This window comes from Urocitellus parryii, chromosome 3, assembly GCF_045843805.1.
Source record: "Urocitellus parryii isolate mUroPar1 chromosome 3, mUroPar1.hap1, whole genome shotgun sequence".
Taxonomy (NCBI): domain Eukaryota; kingdom Metazoa; phylum Chordata; class Mammalia; order Rodentia; family Sciuridae; genus Urocitellus; species Urocitellus parryii.
In genome coordinates this window covers 66013637-66031310 of record NC_135533.1, presented here as the reverse complement: position 1 = coordinate 66031310, position 17674 = coordinate 66013637, and the positions used below count along the sequence as shown (strand labels likewise).

At 32.3% G+C, this 17674-nt stretch overlaps 1 protein-coding gene across 1 annotated transcript in view; it reads left to right on the top strand.

The window, feature by feature from the left end:
- The window catches only part of Sema3d (semaphorin 3D), a 118002-nt gene that overhangs the window by 28659 nt on the left and 71669 nt on the right, over positions 1-17674 (top strand). The window contains exon 3 of the mRNA XM_026384979.2: positions 10563-10625. Within this exon, the coding sequence (XP_026240764.1) occupies positions 10563-10625 (63 nt within the window). The remainder of the gene's footprint in view (positions 1-10562; positions 10626-17674) is intronic.

Genomic DNA, 17674 nt, shown 5'->3' with positions numbered 1-17674 from the left:
ATTTTTTACACATCTCTGATTTTTTTTTCTAACAGCTTGAATAAACTTCAGTCTTTTTATCATGACTTCTAGGACTCTTCCTAAACTTTTTGCACCCTATGATGTTTCTGGTCTCATTTCCATCCATTCTTTATTGTTCCCTCACTTGCATTAAAAAATCTCTCCATTTCCTTTTTCTCTTTCTCTTACTCAAACTACCCTGTTAAGTATTTCCAAAATGAATAATTTACTTTCAAGTTCTTTGCCTTTGTTAAAACTTCCTGGGATGCCACTTTCTTGCACATCTCAATTTTCTTAGATATTGAAGTCATATATCCAAATTTTCCATATTTTTAATGGGTGCATTATAATTGTACATAATGGTGGTATTTGTTGTTCCATATTTGTATAAGCACACAATATAACAATATTCTACTTTACAATACATTTCCTCTATTCTATTGCTCTCCCTTTGATCTTCATGAGATTCCTGCACCCCACTTATCTTTTACTTTTTCATCTTTAGCTTCTCCATATGAGAGAGAAAATACAGTGTTTGATTTTCTTAGTTTGATTTTCCAATTTACTGGAGTTTAAGTTTTCACAATAATCCTTTTCTTTTGGTTAGTTTGGCTAAGAGTTTGTCAATATTGTTTATCTTTTCAAAGAACCAACTCTTTGTTTTATTGATCCTTTGTATTTTGTGTTTAAATTTTCTATTTCATTAATTCAACTCTGATCTTAATTATTTTCTTCCTTCTACTGGTTTTGGAATTGATTTGTTCTTGTTTTTCAAGATCCTTAAAATGCATTATTAGGTTGTTTATTTGGCATCTCTCTGATTTTCCTGTGTAGGCACTCATAGCTACAAATTTTCCTCTTAGAAGTGACTTCTGTGTTAATGAATTATTGGGATCCTTCCATCAAGAAATCTTACTTATTTTGGAGCCAGTTCAAATCTGCATGGGCGGAATGAGTCTCTAAAAAAAGGATGTATGCAATAGCTTACAAAAGGAATGATTCATTCACTAAATATTGTTTTTTATCCATATTATTCAAGCATTTGTTTTAGTTTTTTTTCTTTTATTTCTTTTTCTTTTTTTGTGTTTGTTTCGAGAAGGCTATAGAGGAAGGTGAGTAGACTAATAAAAAAATGAACTTACTCTGAGACCACAATTATTATTTATTTGATCTACTAGTCTAACACTAACTGGCCTGCTAACTCATAAACCAGTAAGACAAATTTATTCTGCCTCCTGCAGTTCCTTTCAATCTGCTCTGTGGGGCAAGTTCTTCTCCTGGGTTTGCTGGATAACTTCAACAGGCTCCATGGCTTCTGAATTCACTCTTAGGTAGTACAGACAATTGTTATTTAGAAATGAAAGGTCCCATGTAATGTCATAAAGCTTCATTTATCATTGAACTCCTGTGCTCTCCACCTGTCCCCACTTGTCCTGCCATGTACAGGAGGTCCTTGTCATAGGGAGATGACCAAGGACTTCTCTTTTTCCCTGGCTAGTGCTCCTCTTCCTCCATAATCTTGTTGAACACACTGCCTGACCAATGCAGGGTCAAATCAGAGGGAAAAGGGAAGAGAGGTGAGGGGTTCAGAGAAATGTTTCCTTTACTGGCATTGTCAGAAGGAGGTCACTTCCCAGATGTTTTGCCAGACGTTTAAAATTGACTTTTCTTTTGTAGCTACCTTTGTGAGTTTTCGAAATTTCCCTGACATGAATCTTTTTTCCTTGCAGTACTCTGGATAAGGGTGACTGAATTTTTCCTCTGACTAATGTGTTCTCATTCTTTATCCTGAGACAGGTTGCAGTACCACCAGGTGTTTGCTTCCTAAATCAAAACCACTCACTCTTCTTAAACAGCACCTAAGATGACCCCATGACATCCCTCTCATTTTTTATGAAGGCTCACCTCTGTTCCATGAGAAGCCTTTATATGCTTTTCCCTGGACCCAGTCTGGACATGCAGGTTGATAGCAATTTAGATACCAAACCTGTCCTCTGTTTTCACTTGCCACTTGTCATCTCTCACCCTTTAGATACCCCACAAAACATGCTCAACAACAAGTGCTTCTTGAGGTTCTATTGATGCCCCTTCCATAGAATCTATACTTCACACCGGGTGGGTGGAAGACTAGTGATAGATATACCTAATTTAAAAAAAAAAAAAAACCTTCCTCAAAGTAAAAACTCTGTAATCTCCAGTTTTCAACTATTTTATAATTTGGACATGGATGAAATCATGTAAATGATCCTTGGTTACTGACTGAAATTTTTTCCATTTTGAGGTCACATCTCATGTTGAATTTTGCCTCAGTTAAAATGTTCTCTTTGATCATCATGCTTTAAGATCTAAGCCATAAAATCAGATCTCAAATGAATGTTTTACCTTCTAAACATTATAGTGGAGATCACTGTACATCATTCTTGAAGTATTCATTTAGAATCACTGGGGTAAGCAAATGTTCATCCTTTCATTAACATTGTTTACCTTTTGGTATAAATAGCATCAATCAAAATGTTTTCCCTTTTGTACCTTGTTCCCCATCACTTTCAGTAGAATTTCTGATAGATTCCTGCAAAAGTAAGTTATGACTCAAAACCTAGATAAAACAAAGTGTAGAGCCTACACTTAACATTTTTAAACATTCTGCAAAATTAATATTGAAATAGTTCATTTTTATTTTCAAATCTTGATTATCTTTATTCTTTTTTATCCAACTAATTTTTAAATCTTGAAGCTGATATATGTGTAAATTAAATGTCGTATATAAAAGTGTTTAAGAATTGTTATATTGGAGGTAAAAAATAAAAGTGAAGATTTCCTTTAACTGGACCCCAACAAAAACCTATTAGCTAAGCCTCTACTTACAGTCTTAATGGAAAAATCCATAATCCACATATCATGTCCTCTCTAAAGCAAGTTACATTTGTTTTGATGTAAAATCACTTTTGGACTTCAAAAAAATTGTGTAATGTAAAAAACAAAAACAAAACAACAACAACAAAAAACTACATATGCACTGGCTAAAAAGGAAATTTTTATATGGATTTAAAGGTGAAAAAACAAGGACAGTAATAGGTCAGTAGTAGCACTTACGTAGCATGAGTTTGACCTCCAGTACCACAAAAGAATAAAATAAAAATGAGAAAGCAATGCATTTAAAGAATATATAGATTTCATAGCCTCCCTAAAACAGCAAAATATTTTTGTGGAGTATTCTGAAAAAAATTATTTCACCTTAAATGAAATTTAAACAAATAAGACTTAGGTCCCTACATTTATTTCAGAAGTTTACTGTTTTAGTTATTAAAACACAAAAGTAATATGGATTTTAGAAAAGAAAATATTGAATAAAACTTGAAAATAAATATTTAAACTATAATCTGGACACTCTAAGAAAATTGACCTTTCTATTAGAATGTAACAAATTTCAAGGTTGACAAATGTGAGAGGATTTTTTTCCCACATAGCAATGGTAATACAATTTTACTATTATTTTTGTCTGTATTTGACATGAAAATTTGGTACATAATTATGAAATTACTCAGATTACTTGAAAGTCATGAAACTATGCACTTACTTTTGAGAGATAATATCATGAAAATAACTAAGTTAAGTGAGTTTGTAACTTTATAATAATTTTCACTGGAACATTTAAACCCCCTTCTTTGTTTAAAATAAAAAGGGCTTTGTTGTTTTCCTTTCTTTAAGGAAGTATAAAACAAGAGGGTTTTCATACATGAGCATTCTGTACTTGCTTGTTTTTTATTGAGAATAAGCAGAAATTCCTTTATAAATCAGAATGACCTTCTGACTCCAGTTTTTTAACTTACTCTATGGCTGAATAAGACAGTTCCATCTAACACTAAATTCTAAAAAAATTAGTATGAATATCCTCCTCACTTAAATATCAAGATATTGACAAAAGAAAATTACCATCCTTTAATTCTGATTTAATACTTGAAATTTAGAAAATATGGACACTGGAAATCGTGTGGCTATCCCAATAAATTAACTTTAGTGTAAGGCACCCTGCTTAGTTTCATGGTGATTAATCTGTTCCTATTGCCTGCTGAGCACATGTTGTCTAGTAATCGCAGAGGTACAACAATTGACCCGTTCATGGATGTGCTGGCTCTGTAGCCGGGTGCTGATATGCAGGTCCCATCTGGTAACTGTAATGGACTGTCAGGATGTCAGGCTGCTCAGCTCCTACCAGAACTCTGACCAGAACTCCCTCTATGTTTCCAATTCTAAAGGAAACTCTGAAAGTCATATTGCAATAAATACTCATTGAGTGCTTACTCTGTGTAAAATACAGGTTCTCAGGATGGTAGGAAGAAGTAAATCCCTTGCCCCTGAACCTGAGTGGTCACTAAACTTTAGTGTCTTCTTTAAGAATCTAATGAACACCATGAACAATATTCATTACAGAATTTTGAAATCCATCCACAATAGCAATTGGACCATAAATTCACATTACTTGTGGAATTCTTAGAATTTATTTCATTTGAAAGTTCCAATAGTATTTCTCTTTCTTTCATGCAATGCATATTCATGCAGTTCCAATATATTTCTAGCACCCTTCTACATGTGGGGAATATAGTGGATCATAAAACATATTAGGCCTCTGTTCTTATTTTGTCTGAAATTTGAGGAAAGGGAGTTAATGAAGAAGAAAGAAGGAAACAAAAAATATCACTTATTGTTCAAAAACCTGGAGTTATTGCTAGAAAAGTACTCAGATTAGTTACCGGAGAAGGTCTTTTGGGGGAGATAATATTAAACTTGGTGCCTGCTTATGAGAATGGATTATTAAGGGGAGATCAAATGTGTTTCAGGTAAAATGAGCTCTACTTGGACAATAATAGTGAACAGGCAGTGTTAGTTGGCATGGGGTAAGGGATCCCTAAACACTAAGTGTATATTTTTCCAAATAGGTCTTCACTGGGTAGAGATTATAATCTGGGATTTATGGCTGAACTACTGAGACAGCCACCTAAGATCAAAAGCCAACAAGTGGCAAAACAGGGAATCAGACCCAGGTCTTCTAATTCTGCTGTTTCATTGATCATTTACACCTAGAACATGGTCCCAAACTAAACTTATTAATTAAAAAAAAAAAAAAGAAATGCCAGTGGATGTGATAAGCACAAGTGTTAGTAAGACAGAAATGGTCAAAGATGGCTCAAATGCAAAAGAGTATTTTGAGATGATTCCAGAAAAAGAAAAGGAGAGATAATTGTTACCCAAGATTTCATGAAGGAAGCTACTGTGGGCAGATCAGAGCACTGTGGACTGCATACCTGAAACTCTGTCTTCTGTACAGAAGGACATTTTCTTGGAAAACTGGTAGCCTTACTTTTATATGTAAGTCTGAAAACAAAAAGGCAAAAACTTGAACTTCCCATCAGCAATAATTTCTACTCAGTTCCATTATTCAAGGTTTGCCTTTGATATTCCTGTCCTTAGTTTTCAGTTTTTTTTCTCTGAACTCAGACCTCCTCCCTTTCCCTGTGCTTGGTTGGAGCCTGGTTAGTCATTGCTACATTAGTAATTCAAAACCTTGATCATGTAGCATTTAGAGCAACATTTTCCCAAATTCTTTATAATTGTGCAAACAGTTGTATTCTGTTCTTTGATAGAGATGGCCCTGTTTCTGGAGTTCTGAATTGTTGTCTTTAATTAGGTTTTATGAATAAGTTGCAACTTCCTCTTGGGTGTTCTATTCAGTTGTTGTAGCATCTCTAAATTAGGCCAAATGGCATTTGATTGTCCTTGCACTTGTTAACTTGAGTCTGTTAAATTGCTTTTCCAAAGATAAAACAAAGAGTAGATGTAATTAGAATTTTCTTTTGATGTTGTTATAAAGTCTTATCATTATTTGAATGTTTCTGTGACTTGCCTAACAGTAAATGATTAAAATAAATTATGTGACACTTTTACCTTACTGAATGATAACTGTTAATGAATTACATAAATTGTGAATAAAAACAGTTAATGAATAATATAAATTGTGAATGAAACAACAATTTTTAGGGTCATTGCAGTATTTTATTTGTAAGTTCCTCATATTTTTTTCCACAAAATTGAAGTAAAAATGCTTCAAAATACAAACAAAAAAATATTGCTTTGGATTTGGATAAAGGTAAGCAAGTAAAATGAAAACTAGATCACAGATTATATTTTAAATCAATGCAGAAAAATTATTATAAATCTTTTTTAATGTGTTTAAAATATAACTTTATGATATACAAAATGTTTAAAATATAACATTTTGAACATAAGCAAATAGATCTAAGAAAGCACTAAATTTTTTTTCCTTTCATTAGAATGATCTTTTTCCATATTATTAATCTATGTTCTATAATTCTAAAAGAAAAAATATGTATACACATGAAAAATATGTATGTATATTCTTTTAGAACTTTCTAATACACACACATACACACACTCTCTTATATTTTTGGATGTTAATATTTTTGCCTTCTAGTGTATCCTGAAAAAAATCTTTGAAAATTATCAATTGTGAAAAATATAAAGGCTTGCATAAACATACTAAAATGGTTGTTCATAAATTATAAAATATGGGTGATGGTTATACTTTTTTTACAATGTTAACTATAAATTATTACTTCTAAATGTGGAGAACTTTATAAAATTCTGTTCTGTTTCCCAGTTTTCTGTTGTCAAATGTATCTATAAGAATTACCATTCAGATTAAAAACAACTTGCACAATTCCAATTGTTTAACATTGGTTTAATTAGTAGTTACACTCTGGATAATTAAGCTGGAAGTGATTCTTGGGCTCATCAAACTTCACAGAAAAGATCTCTGTTTGATTTTTCTGCCCTGCTTGTGGATGGAGAGAGCAATAATATGCTTTCTACATATTAGCAATCCTTAATGTAAAAGATGTAAGGTCTTAAAGATCACAGCCCACTAAAATGACAGCTTTAAATTCTGTAGGGTACTTCATACAAGGTTAGTTAAGAACTAATATTTCATGAGAATGTTTCAGGACAATTAAAATAGGGCAATTACACAAGTGACTGCTTCTGGTATGGCTCTTTGTTACTTGACAGAAAAAAATATCAGTGAATGAATTTCTAGGGAGCCATCATCTTTGAGATGATATGGCATATATGCTGTGTTTTATTCTGCTTAATGCAACTTTTAATATGTTGAGATATGTTTTAAGGCACTAAAATGTAAGAGCATACACAATTAGAATAGAAAATGTGGGTAATGGAATGCTCTGTCATGTGTGTTTGTGTGTATAGCACATTAGATGTCTCTTCAAAAATTATTGAAACACAAAACTGTGACTTGAGCATATTTTTGCCAACTCTATATAACTACCTATGTAAGTACTTTTTTCCCCCTTTGGTTTGTATTTAGATTGAATCTAGGATTATTCTGCATCTTTAAAGTCTTTTACTAATTAAGAATCAAAAGAAATATTTTTGCAAAACCTTTATTCTAATGACTAGGTAACAAGTAAAAGAAAATCCCACCATATTCATAATTAAAATAATATCTCTTAATCATTGGCACAACTACAATGGTATTTTTTTCTTCTTTCTCAGTTAAGTGTTTAGAGTCTGAAAAAAATCATATATATATATATATATATATATATATATATATATATATATATAATCTGTAGGTGGTTATTATTTAAGTTGATTCTGCTTATGATTTCTAAGTTCTTAATGGTATTATATTAAAATAAGCCAATATGCACTCTCAATCTTCATTTTGAAGGCTTCAGTAATTCTTTAATTAGAAAAATTTTCTTTGTACCAGTATCTTAGAATCCTTGTGCCATTACACATATGTTCAAGGACAGTTTCCATTAATATCAGGGTTCTAGATATTATAGCATTGAAAGTGAATGATGAAAACTAAAAGAACATTCTGGAGAAAATCTATTATATAAACAGAGATTAGAAGATCTAGAAAAAATGAGTTCTGGAGTCCCGCAAATTGTCAGTGCTTACACATCTCTGTTTAACATTTATCTACTTATCAAAAAGCAAATTCTCTGAAGCTTGTAATTAGTTTATTGCTCCACCAACTAGGATGATACAACTCAGCAAAATGTACAACAGAAACATTAAAACTTCTTTTAGAGACTTGTGTTTCTTTAGAAAGAAGAAAAAACGTGCAATTGGTATTTTAGTGTCAAATCTCTAAGACAAACTAGGGTTGAAACTATTAAACTAAACTAAACTATCACACTAGAGTTGAAACTATTAAAAGCCAGTAATGGAGAAAGTGGGGACTGAGAAGGACTGTTTACCACTGAGTGTTCCTGAGTGCTCCCTGGCAATGGCTGCTCCCTGTGTGCTCTCTTCCCTCCCTCCAGCTCCCATGGAAATGGAGCTGCTGTTTATTGAACTGTTTTCCTGACTCAGATCTGAGTGCCTCAATCCCACGCTTTGCCTGGCATGGTGGCAATTCTTTAATTAGAAAAATTTTCTTTGTACCGGTATCTTAGAATCCTTGTGCCATTACACACATTACACACATTACACACATTACACACACAATCATAGCTACGTGTCTAATGAACAGTAACTATTCCATGTTAACTTTGAAACAATTTAGATCCCATAAAAGACGTCAAGATTGCCTCCACGCTTTGTCCTTAACTTCTTCCATTTAGAGACAGCAATGAATACTTTCAAACTCAGTTTTGGAGACAGTATTTATTTCATAATTTACTTTAACTCAGTCACCCAGTATGCTTGTTTGAAGTAAAAATAGAACACTGTGATGCTCTTTATGCTTTTTAAGACCCATTTACCTGGGAGAAAGAGTTCTGTAATTTCCTTTATTCTATAGTATTAATAACAATAAGATCTATAGCCCTGAACAAATATATATGTTTTTATATGTATATAACCTATATATAAATTTATGTAAATATGTATATGTAAATTTAGGATATGTATGTGTATACATATCCTAAATTTATTTCTGAAATATGATTAAATCTGACCATATTTAAATGACTCAGAGATATATTAATCTAGACTAGAAATCAAATGAAATAAGTCAAGGATTAAACCAATTGACAGATCACAGATATGAGTTATGTGAATTATTTTATGTCCAGTGATATAAAGCTATGTTCTGCTAAATAATCTGCTTCTAATATTAATTCATCATTCATTTAAAAATCTTATTAATTTGATTTTATTTGTCTATTATGAAATTTTGGGATGCTATTTCCTCTTCCTTCCTCAGGCATAAAAGCCCAAATTTTTATTATAAAGATAATATTATGCAAACATTGGTGATTCCTAAATTCTTTGTTAATTTCAGGTTTAATAAGTCTCTTTCAATGTATTGACATAGGTTTTTTTTTTTTTTTCTTCATCCATTAAAACATTATCTGTTAACTTTGGTGAAAAACATAATAAAAGTCTGTCAGGAACTTGTGGCGTGTACATTATAGGCAACTCAGAACTTGATTTTCTTGTTTCTTCTTGCCTATAGCTATCAGAACTTTTCTTTCTACAGACTAAATCACTCTTTGAACCTGACTGAAAAATTTCTAAACTTTTCTTTTTAAAAATGAAGGATAAAAGCTCTTTTTGATAATTCAAGACTGTTAAGCATAATTAAAAGCTACCAACCAAGATGGTTGGTGCCTTTGACCTTAATCATTTGCCCAAGTAACATTTTGTAAGGACTGAGACTCCCAGTTCAGAAGACAGACAGAATACATGTTGGATTATGGCTATATCACAAAATAGTTTTCTGTCCTTTGACATGTTTTTTAGTGGCTAGGTCACCAAGTTTCTGACTTAAAATTGAGAATAAGTATAAATATTTCATAAGGTCATTTTGAAATTTAAATAAGATAATACTTTTAAAATATTTAGTTTAGTGACAGATGTGTCTGAGCCCCACGCTTGTTAAATACTGTCAACAAATTCACACTCGTCCTTGGTTTGGAGTGAAAACTTATGCGTGTGACACAGAGCTATTTCCAACACCTCATCACACATGTTCATAATGCACCATAATTCATAGTAAACACAGAGACCGGGTAAACAAAGCCTATAACTCCAGTGTGAAACTCTGTTGACATTATTATGAGAACTTTTTCCCCTTGGGCATAATTTATCTATTATTGTATACCTTAAAAGAGAAACAAGAAGATTGATAAATAAAAAAATTGGGGGCTGGGGATGTGGCTCAAGTGGTAACACGCTCGCCTGGCATGCACGGGGCTGGGTTCGATCCTCAGCACCACATAAAAATAAAATAAAAAGATGTTGTGTCCACTTAAAACTAAAATAAATAAATAAATATTAAAAAATTCTCTCTCTCCTCTCTCTTAAAAAAATTGATTGTTCTACATAATTCTCTTTTAATAACATTTTTAAGGGGGCTTTGAAAAATACTTAAATCTCAAAATTCTCACATTGACTCTGTTAGCATGATTAATATCCATTCTTTAGTATCACACATTTACTTCTTTAATCAAAATTATAGGTTAGAGTGTTGTAGATATTCAGATTCTGACACACCTTGAAATGTTTTACAGATTTATTGGCCAGCCACAAAGGAGAGAGTGGAATTATGTAAATTAGCTGGGAAGGATGCCAATGTAAGTATGAAATTTTATAATTATCTTTGTTAAACTAGTACTGATATGATAGTAAATATTTACACTCACTTTTATTGAAATAATGACATAAGTGTATTATTCATTTATTTACATACTAGAAATTTAACCCAGTAACATTCTACCACTGGGCTACTTCCTCCGCCCCCCCTTTTTTTTTTTTGAGAAAGGGTCCCACTAAGTTGCTTTGGACCCTGCTAAATGCTGAGGCTTGCCTTCAACTTGGAATCTTCTTGCCTCAGCCTACAGAGTTCCTGGTATTACAGGTTTGGGCCACCATATTCAATTAAGTGTCTTTGTTTTTTCTTTTTTATTTTGTACCAGGGATTGAATCCAGGGAAGCTTTACCACTGAACCACATCCCTAGAACTTTTTGTGTTTTTTGTTGTTGTTGTTGTTTTTGAGACAAGGTTTGCTAAGTTGCTTAGAACCTTGCAAAGTTGCTGAGGCTGGCTTTGAACTTGAGATCCTCCTGCTTCAGCCTTCTGAGCTGCTGGGTTACAGCTGTTCACTACCATACCTGGCTAAGTGTATTATTTTTAAGATAATAAAGTAATATTCTCTATAAAGATTGATGTAATATAAAATATTTCTACCTTACCAAAAGCACTGATGCTTCTTATAAAAATCCAGAAATTTAGGGGTTTGTGGCTCAGCAGTAAAGTGCTTGCCTAGCAGGCATGAGGAACTGGGTTCAATCCTCAGCACCACAAAAAACAAATAATAAAAAAGGTGCTCATCTACAACTTAAAAAACAATTTTAAAAATACAGAAATTTAGAAATGCTATACTTCCTAATGTATCTTCAATATTATTTTTATCACAAAAATATTAGAAGCTATTAAAATATTAAAAAACAAATCATCAGCAAACATTGAATTTCAAGGAATGTGTTTTTTAAAAAATGTATGTACATGTATTTTGTAAACATACAAGTATCAGACGTTTAATATCATGAATATACAATTGATTAACTTTATTTGAACTGAAATTAAATTTACAGCATATAGAAGATATTTATATTGTGACAGAGATAACAAGCAAATTTGGTGGAAGAAAAATGAGTTGAGAATGAATGACACAGGATTCTGGCATAAGAATTAAAAATAACGTACTCTAAAAATTTACTTAATAATTATTACATGGAATAACTCATAAAAGATAATTAGATGTTCTTAATATAAACCTCTAGCTTAAACCACCCTAAGAACAAGAACAAAACCCTGTTCAGGAGTCACCGTGTTCATTTTCAGTTCAGTCTTGCCTGGCTTGCTTTACACTATGCAGTTGTCCTGTGTGCTCCCACACTGAGTCACTTGTTTTACCTCCACATTGATTGACTCCTCTCCTCATCTGCATGCTCTAGTTCAGGCCAGATGCTCTGTGTTTTGTTTTGACTTCTTGTACTGTGTAGACGAGGAGAATTATGCTTTTTAGGTAAAATTAATCACCACCTGAATGTAACTCAAGATGGGAAGAGGTTCCAATGTAGGACAGAAACATGGACATCTTGAAGTTTCTTCTGCAACATCCTTTAATGTTACCTTAACCACAATAACACAAGGATCTCAAGTGGAGCTTGGCTTTCATATTTAATAAAAAACAAATTGTTATATGAAAGCAAAAATTAGATTTAAAAATTATTAATGTGATAGACATACAACAATAGGGTATTTGATGTCTAGTGAATTGAGGAGATGCTCGGAAAATTATGATTGTCAGACAACAAGCTGGTTCACCATTTGCTCATTTGTTTAGTCAACAAACAATTTTAAGGAGCCTGAATGTATGTACAACTATATATCATCTATGTATGTATATATATGAAATTGATAAGGTAGCTATCCTCAAGAGTCTTTCTACTGGAGGACACAGATAGCCTCAAATGTCTATACATTCATACATAGAAACACTACTAGAAAACAGAATGATCAAACCAAAACAAAACTGATGCTTCTACTTGATTTTGTATTAACATGATATGAAATATGATTTATTCAGGCACATTAATGTAAACAGAAATATATCAGGGATTGTTAGCTTCAAATGCAATGGGAGACAGTTTTACTTTCATTTTTACCAGAAAAGAAAGGAATTAAACTTTTCAAGACTATCTTCTTCTTTATCCCATGACTTCAATGCAGAGACATTGTTCACTCTTATTACATAGCAAGTGCTGGTTCTATAAAAGCATCATTTCTCTATTGAATTTATGAAGGAAAGAATGCTTTGGTTTTGAGAGTTTTCAAAATTATTTGTGGAATGAATAGTAGAAGCATGGTGTAACCATTGTGAACAGTTTTATAACTTGTGTTTCACCAATATTGAGTATTTGATAAAAACTCAAGAAGGAAAGGGATGTTTTCAATTTTCCCCAATAAACTAATGTGTATTTTCCCTTCAATTAGATGAGGAATAAACACCCAAGGTCAAACAACCAGTAAAGTTTTAAACTGTGACAGTGTTCTCATTTCAACATGCACACTAGGTCCAGTTACATAGTAACTGCATGGCCCCTCTTATTAAGTTAAAGCAGAGAGTGATGAGCCTTCCTTGAGTATGTATGACTCAGTACACTGAATGAATTCATCCAACTCAGTTCTGTTTGTGAGCTAGTGCTTACCCTTACCTTTAAGCACTTCTGCTAAAACAGGATTAGAAATCTAGGAAGCTTTCCTCTTTTCACAAATCCTTTAAAATCTGATGTTGATTCATGAAGACACAAGTCTTTATCTCTTCCTTTTTAATTTGTCATTGTATTTTAGAGTGCCTGACAATGGCTAACACTCTCACAGCACTTACCATATTCAAAGTACTGCTTTCAGTACCTTATGCTTCTAATCTCATTTAATCCTTAAAACAACACTATATGCTATGCTTTATTATTATTCCATTTTCTCCAGATGAGAAAACTAAAGCCAGGGAAATGAAATCACTTGCCCAATATCACAAGCTGGTAAATGTAGAGCCAGGAATTGAATCCAGAAGTCTGGCTGCACAGACTATGCTCCTACTTTACACTATAAATCTACATACAGGATCTGAAACCTCTCTCTCTCAAATCATTTCTCTCTCTAATATCACCATGATACAGGTCCTCATTTCGAACAGTATTGCACAGATGTTGACTAACAGAAAACTGAGACAAGGCTGTGGTTTTATGGACATCTTTTATTACTGTTGGCACTACCCTTTCTCCTTCTTTCTCTCTAGTAATTTTTACCTACTTCCCAAGAGTGCGTTTAGGATTAACAAGTGTTTGGAAAGACTGTCGCTTAACACAAAGGTACTATATAACTGCTAAATAGTGAATTATTTACTATAATGAAATTTAGCTAATTGGGATGGGGAGGCAGTGGAAGATGAAAAAACAAAAGGGAACTATTACACATTCTTTAACATGGTCCCACAGTTGAATCCAGGGAGAAGAAGGAGAGACAGAAAAATATTTGGCAGAATTTTGCTTCTATTAGAAGGTTATTTAAAAAAAATCAATAAAGAAATGTCTTTAGTCCTGACTGTACGACTTGGGTTAAACAGCTCAGTCCAGGCAAAAGAAAGGACAGAGCTAGGAGAGCCTGGCTCTGCTTGTCAGCTCAGCTTCAGAGAAGTGCACAGGCTAGCTGTGGAGAGATATTACAGAGATGGGTGACCTGCCAGCTCCAATGTTCTGTGGTCATATTTCATTTTTTTTGTTTTAGTTTTTCAGAAAATCTGAAAACAAAACACAATATTTATTTTAGAAAGTTTGCAAATTATATACAAAAGGGGGGAAAAGTCACTTGTAAATACTGTCTCCCCCATAAACACTACCCAGAGATAGCTGGTGACATGTTGGTATTTATTCTTCTATCTTATCTATTTACTGTTTTGCAGAATGAAATCATTGTATACATAGTCCCTGAAAACGTTTTTTTCCACTTTGCAGACTACCATGAGCATTTTCCCATGTCGTTAAATTCCTTTTTATAACACCACTTTTAATAGCTACACTGCATTCCATTATGTACTATTTCATCAATCCTCTATTGTTAGAATTCTGGTGCATATCCAGTTTTTATTATTGCAAATGATACTGCATATGAAAATCCTTAAATATAAACATTGAGAAGATCTTTGATAATCAAGTGGACTTTTATTAGTTAAAAACATAAAATTTTTACATACATATTGCTAAATTTCCCTCCAGAAAGTTTATGTCTCATGTGTTCTAACCAGCAGTATATGATTTTGAGAGGGTATATTTTTTTCACTCTTGCTATTATTGGATACTGAGCAAATGAATATTTATTACAAATATATAACAACGTATATTGAATCTTTGCCAACAAAGGGAAAAATATTTTCAGTTTTAGATTGAAATCCTTTTATACTACAAATACTAATTATTTTATATACTTAGAAAAAGTATTTTAAATATCATATCCCTTTTGTTTACTTTTCCTTACTTATTATTTAGATTTAAAAAAAAAATATATATATATATATATATACACACACATGTATATGCTAGTGTATGTGTATGTGTATGTGTGTGTGTAATAAAGCATATAACTAATATGTTTTCCACTCATGGAAAAATATTATTTAGCAGTTTTCTTTTATGAGGACTACACTTTCAATATTTAAAAAGTCTTTTTCTTTTAAATATTTTCCTTTGCTTTTTAAAAAATGACCAATTATTCCTCTGTAAAAATGTTCACTGTTACATCTTCCATTTTTAAGAAAGAAATTGTGATATTTGAACTTTTATAGTTATTTTAAAATGCTGACAATTTATTAAAATGTTTAAACATTCTGAGAACTAACCAGCTATCTCTGCATACAGGATCATGTCTGAGAATAGCACCCAATTAATGATCCAACAAGGTTCAATGATCACAATATTCTACAAAAATGTTAAAAATAAAAACATACTTTAAGAGATTTTGGTCATGTAACTCAATAGTAAAGTGATTGCCTAGTATGCATTATGCCCTAACACCATGAAATATATATGAAATATATATATATATATATATATATATATATATATATTACATTTATATTATATATTTTTTTAAAGAGAGAGAGAGAGAGAGAGAGAGAGAGAGAGAGAATTTTTAATATTTATTTTTTAAGTTTTCGGTGGACACAACATCTTTATTTGTACATGGTGCTGAGGATTGAACCCGGGCCACACGCATGCCAGGCGAGCACGCTACCACTTGAGCCACATCCCCAGCCAAATTTATATTATATTATATATATTTAAAACATATATATTTTACATCTATATTATATATATGAGTGCATACATACACACATATAAAGAGAGATTCTTTTTATTTTTAACCATATAAACCTATATTGGATTTAACTAGACTCCCTGTAAGTCTCGAGAATTACAGGTACTTCTGTTTGCTAATATCTTTTTTGATAACTGAGGAGAAACTAAAATTCTAAATGTTCATGCATTGACCACTTGTTTCTGCAAATATTAATTTAGTTTTATATTAATTTTATTAATTTTACATATAAAAATGCATACAACATATTAAATATACAACATTAAAACATGTAATGTTACTTCAGAGAATTTAAATATTAATGCATGGTTTTGATCCTTTCTCTCTCTCTCTCTCTCCTCTTCAACAAATGGGGTGGTATGAGTAGAAAGGAGAGAATAGGTAGGAAGAATAGGAAAGATACAAGTTTAATACTTTTCCAAAGCTGAATATATTACTTTCTAGATTGTTTGGTTACATGCAGCTATTGTGGGCAATAGCTAACAAATTAGCCAGCTTTCAGGGAAAGTTATAAAAGCTGATTCTCAAAAGTTATCTTTCTTCATGCCTCAGAGAATTACCTTACCATTAATAGCCATGCAAGTTGCTAAATGAATTTAAAAAGTTAATTATTGATTAGTCTATTTAAGTAAAACTTCGAAAGTTATGCATGCTAGAAAAAAGAGTATGTACTCTTTGAGTCTAAAAAAAAATGAAGTCATGAATTAAAAGGGAAGTCACTGTAAAGTAATTGCATTTGGCAAGGTTGTTTGGCTAAAATGTCCTGCTCCAGGCTGTTAGAAATCAGACACTTTATCTTTCATGATCCCTAATCATAGGTTTCTTTTCCTCAGGCAACCAATGCCTTCCACTGCCTCCTGACCAGTTAGGGAACTGCCTTCTGTCAACTTCCCTGGAAAAAAAAAAAAAAAAAAAACCTTTGAACAGGCTTTCTTTTTTTATAAAATGTGTCATATAATTCAAGACTCACCCACACTATATTCTATTCCACTTCAGTCCAATCAGAGAGAGGGAAGGGATTCCAAACACTAATCCTAGGTGATCTCTCACCTTGTGCGGGAACTGGCAAGCTAAGTTACTTTCCAGGGCTGGTTGCATTTTAATAAATAGTCCTAGAAACATTAAAGGTTGAGAAATGTTTTAGGTGTGATTTGTTCTTTTTGTTTTATAGTCACTAAAATATTTCCTATGTGTATACAACTTCATGCTGAGCCTTATTTCCCTTTTTAACAGTAAGGTTTCTCATAGTCCCTAACTTTTCTGATTTCATTATTTATAATCTGGAAAGGGAGTTGTTTTATTTCTTTATACAAGTATTTCTTTCATAAGTTTCCAAAATTATTATCTAATGACTGTTTGTGTAAAACTAAACTTTTGTAAAAATGATGAAATAGCTCTCAGGGCATCCATCACATCTCCCTTCAGCCATACATTTTTACTCTTTCTCTTTTTGTGTATTTACTATTCTTTGGGTAGATTTTACCCTTGTATGCATCTATTAAGGGAGGAAAGACAAAGAAATAAAAGTCCTGTCAGTGAGCATGCCTGAGCAAAATATGATGGCCTTTTTCAGTGCAGTGTGCAACAGAGCAACTGTGTGCAGGGTGCTGCTCCAGTTAAAAAGTGCTCCATCTATCTACCTGATTTAAGAAATATCCTTTATCTTTGTGGCTACCAGACGGATCAATACTGGTAATTGTATTTCTTAGTTTCAAGCAACTACTGTTTGTTTTTTATAAGGAG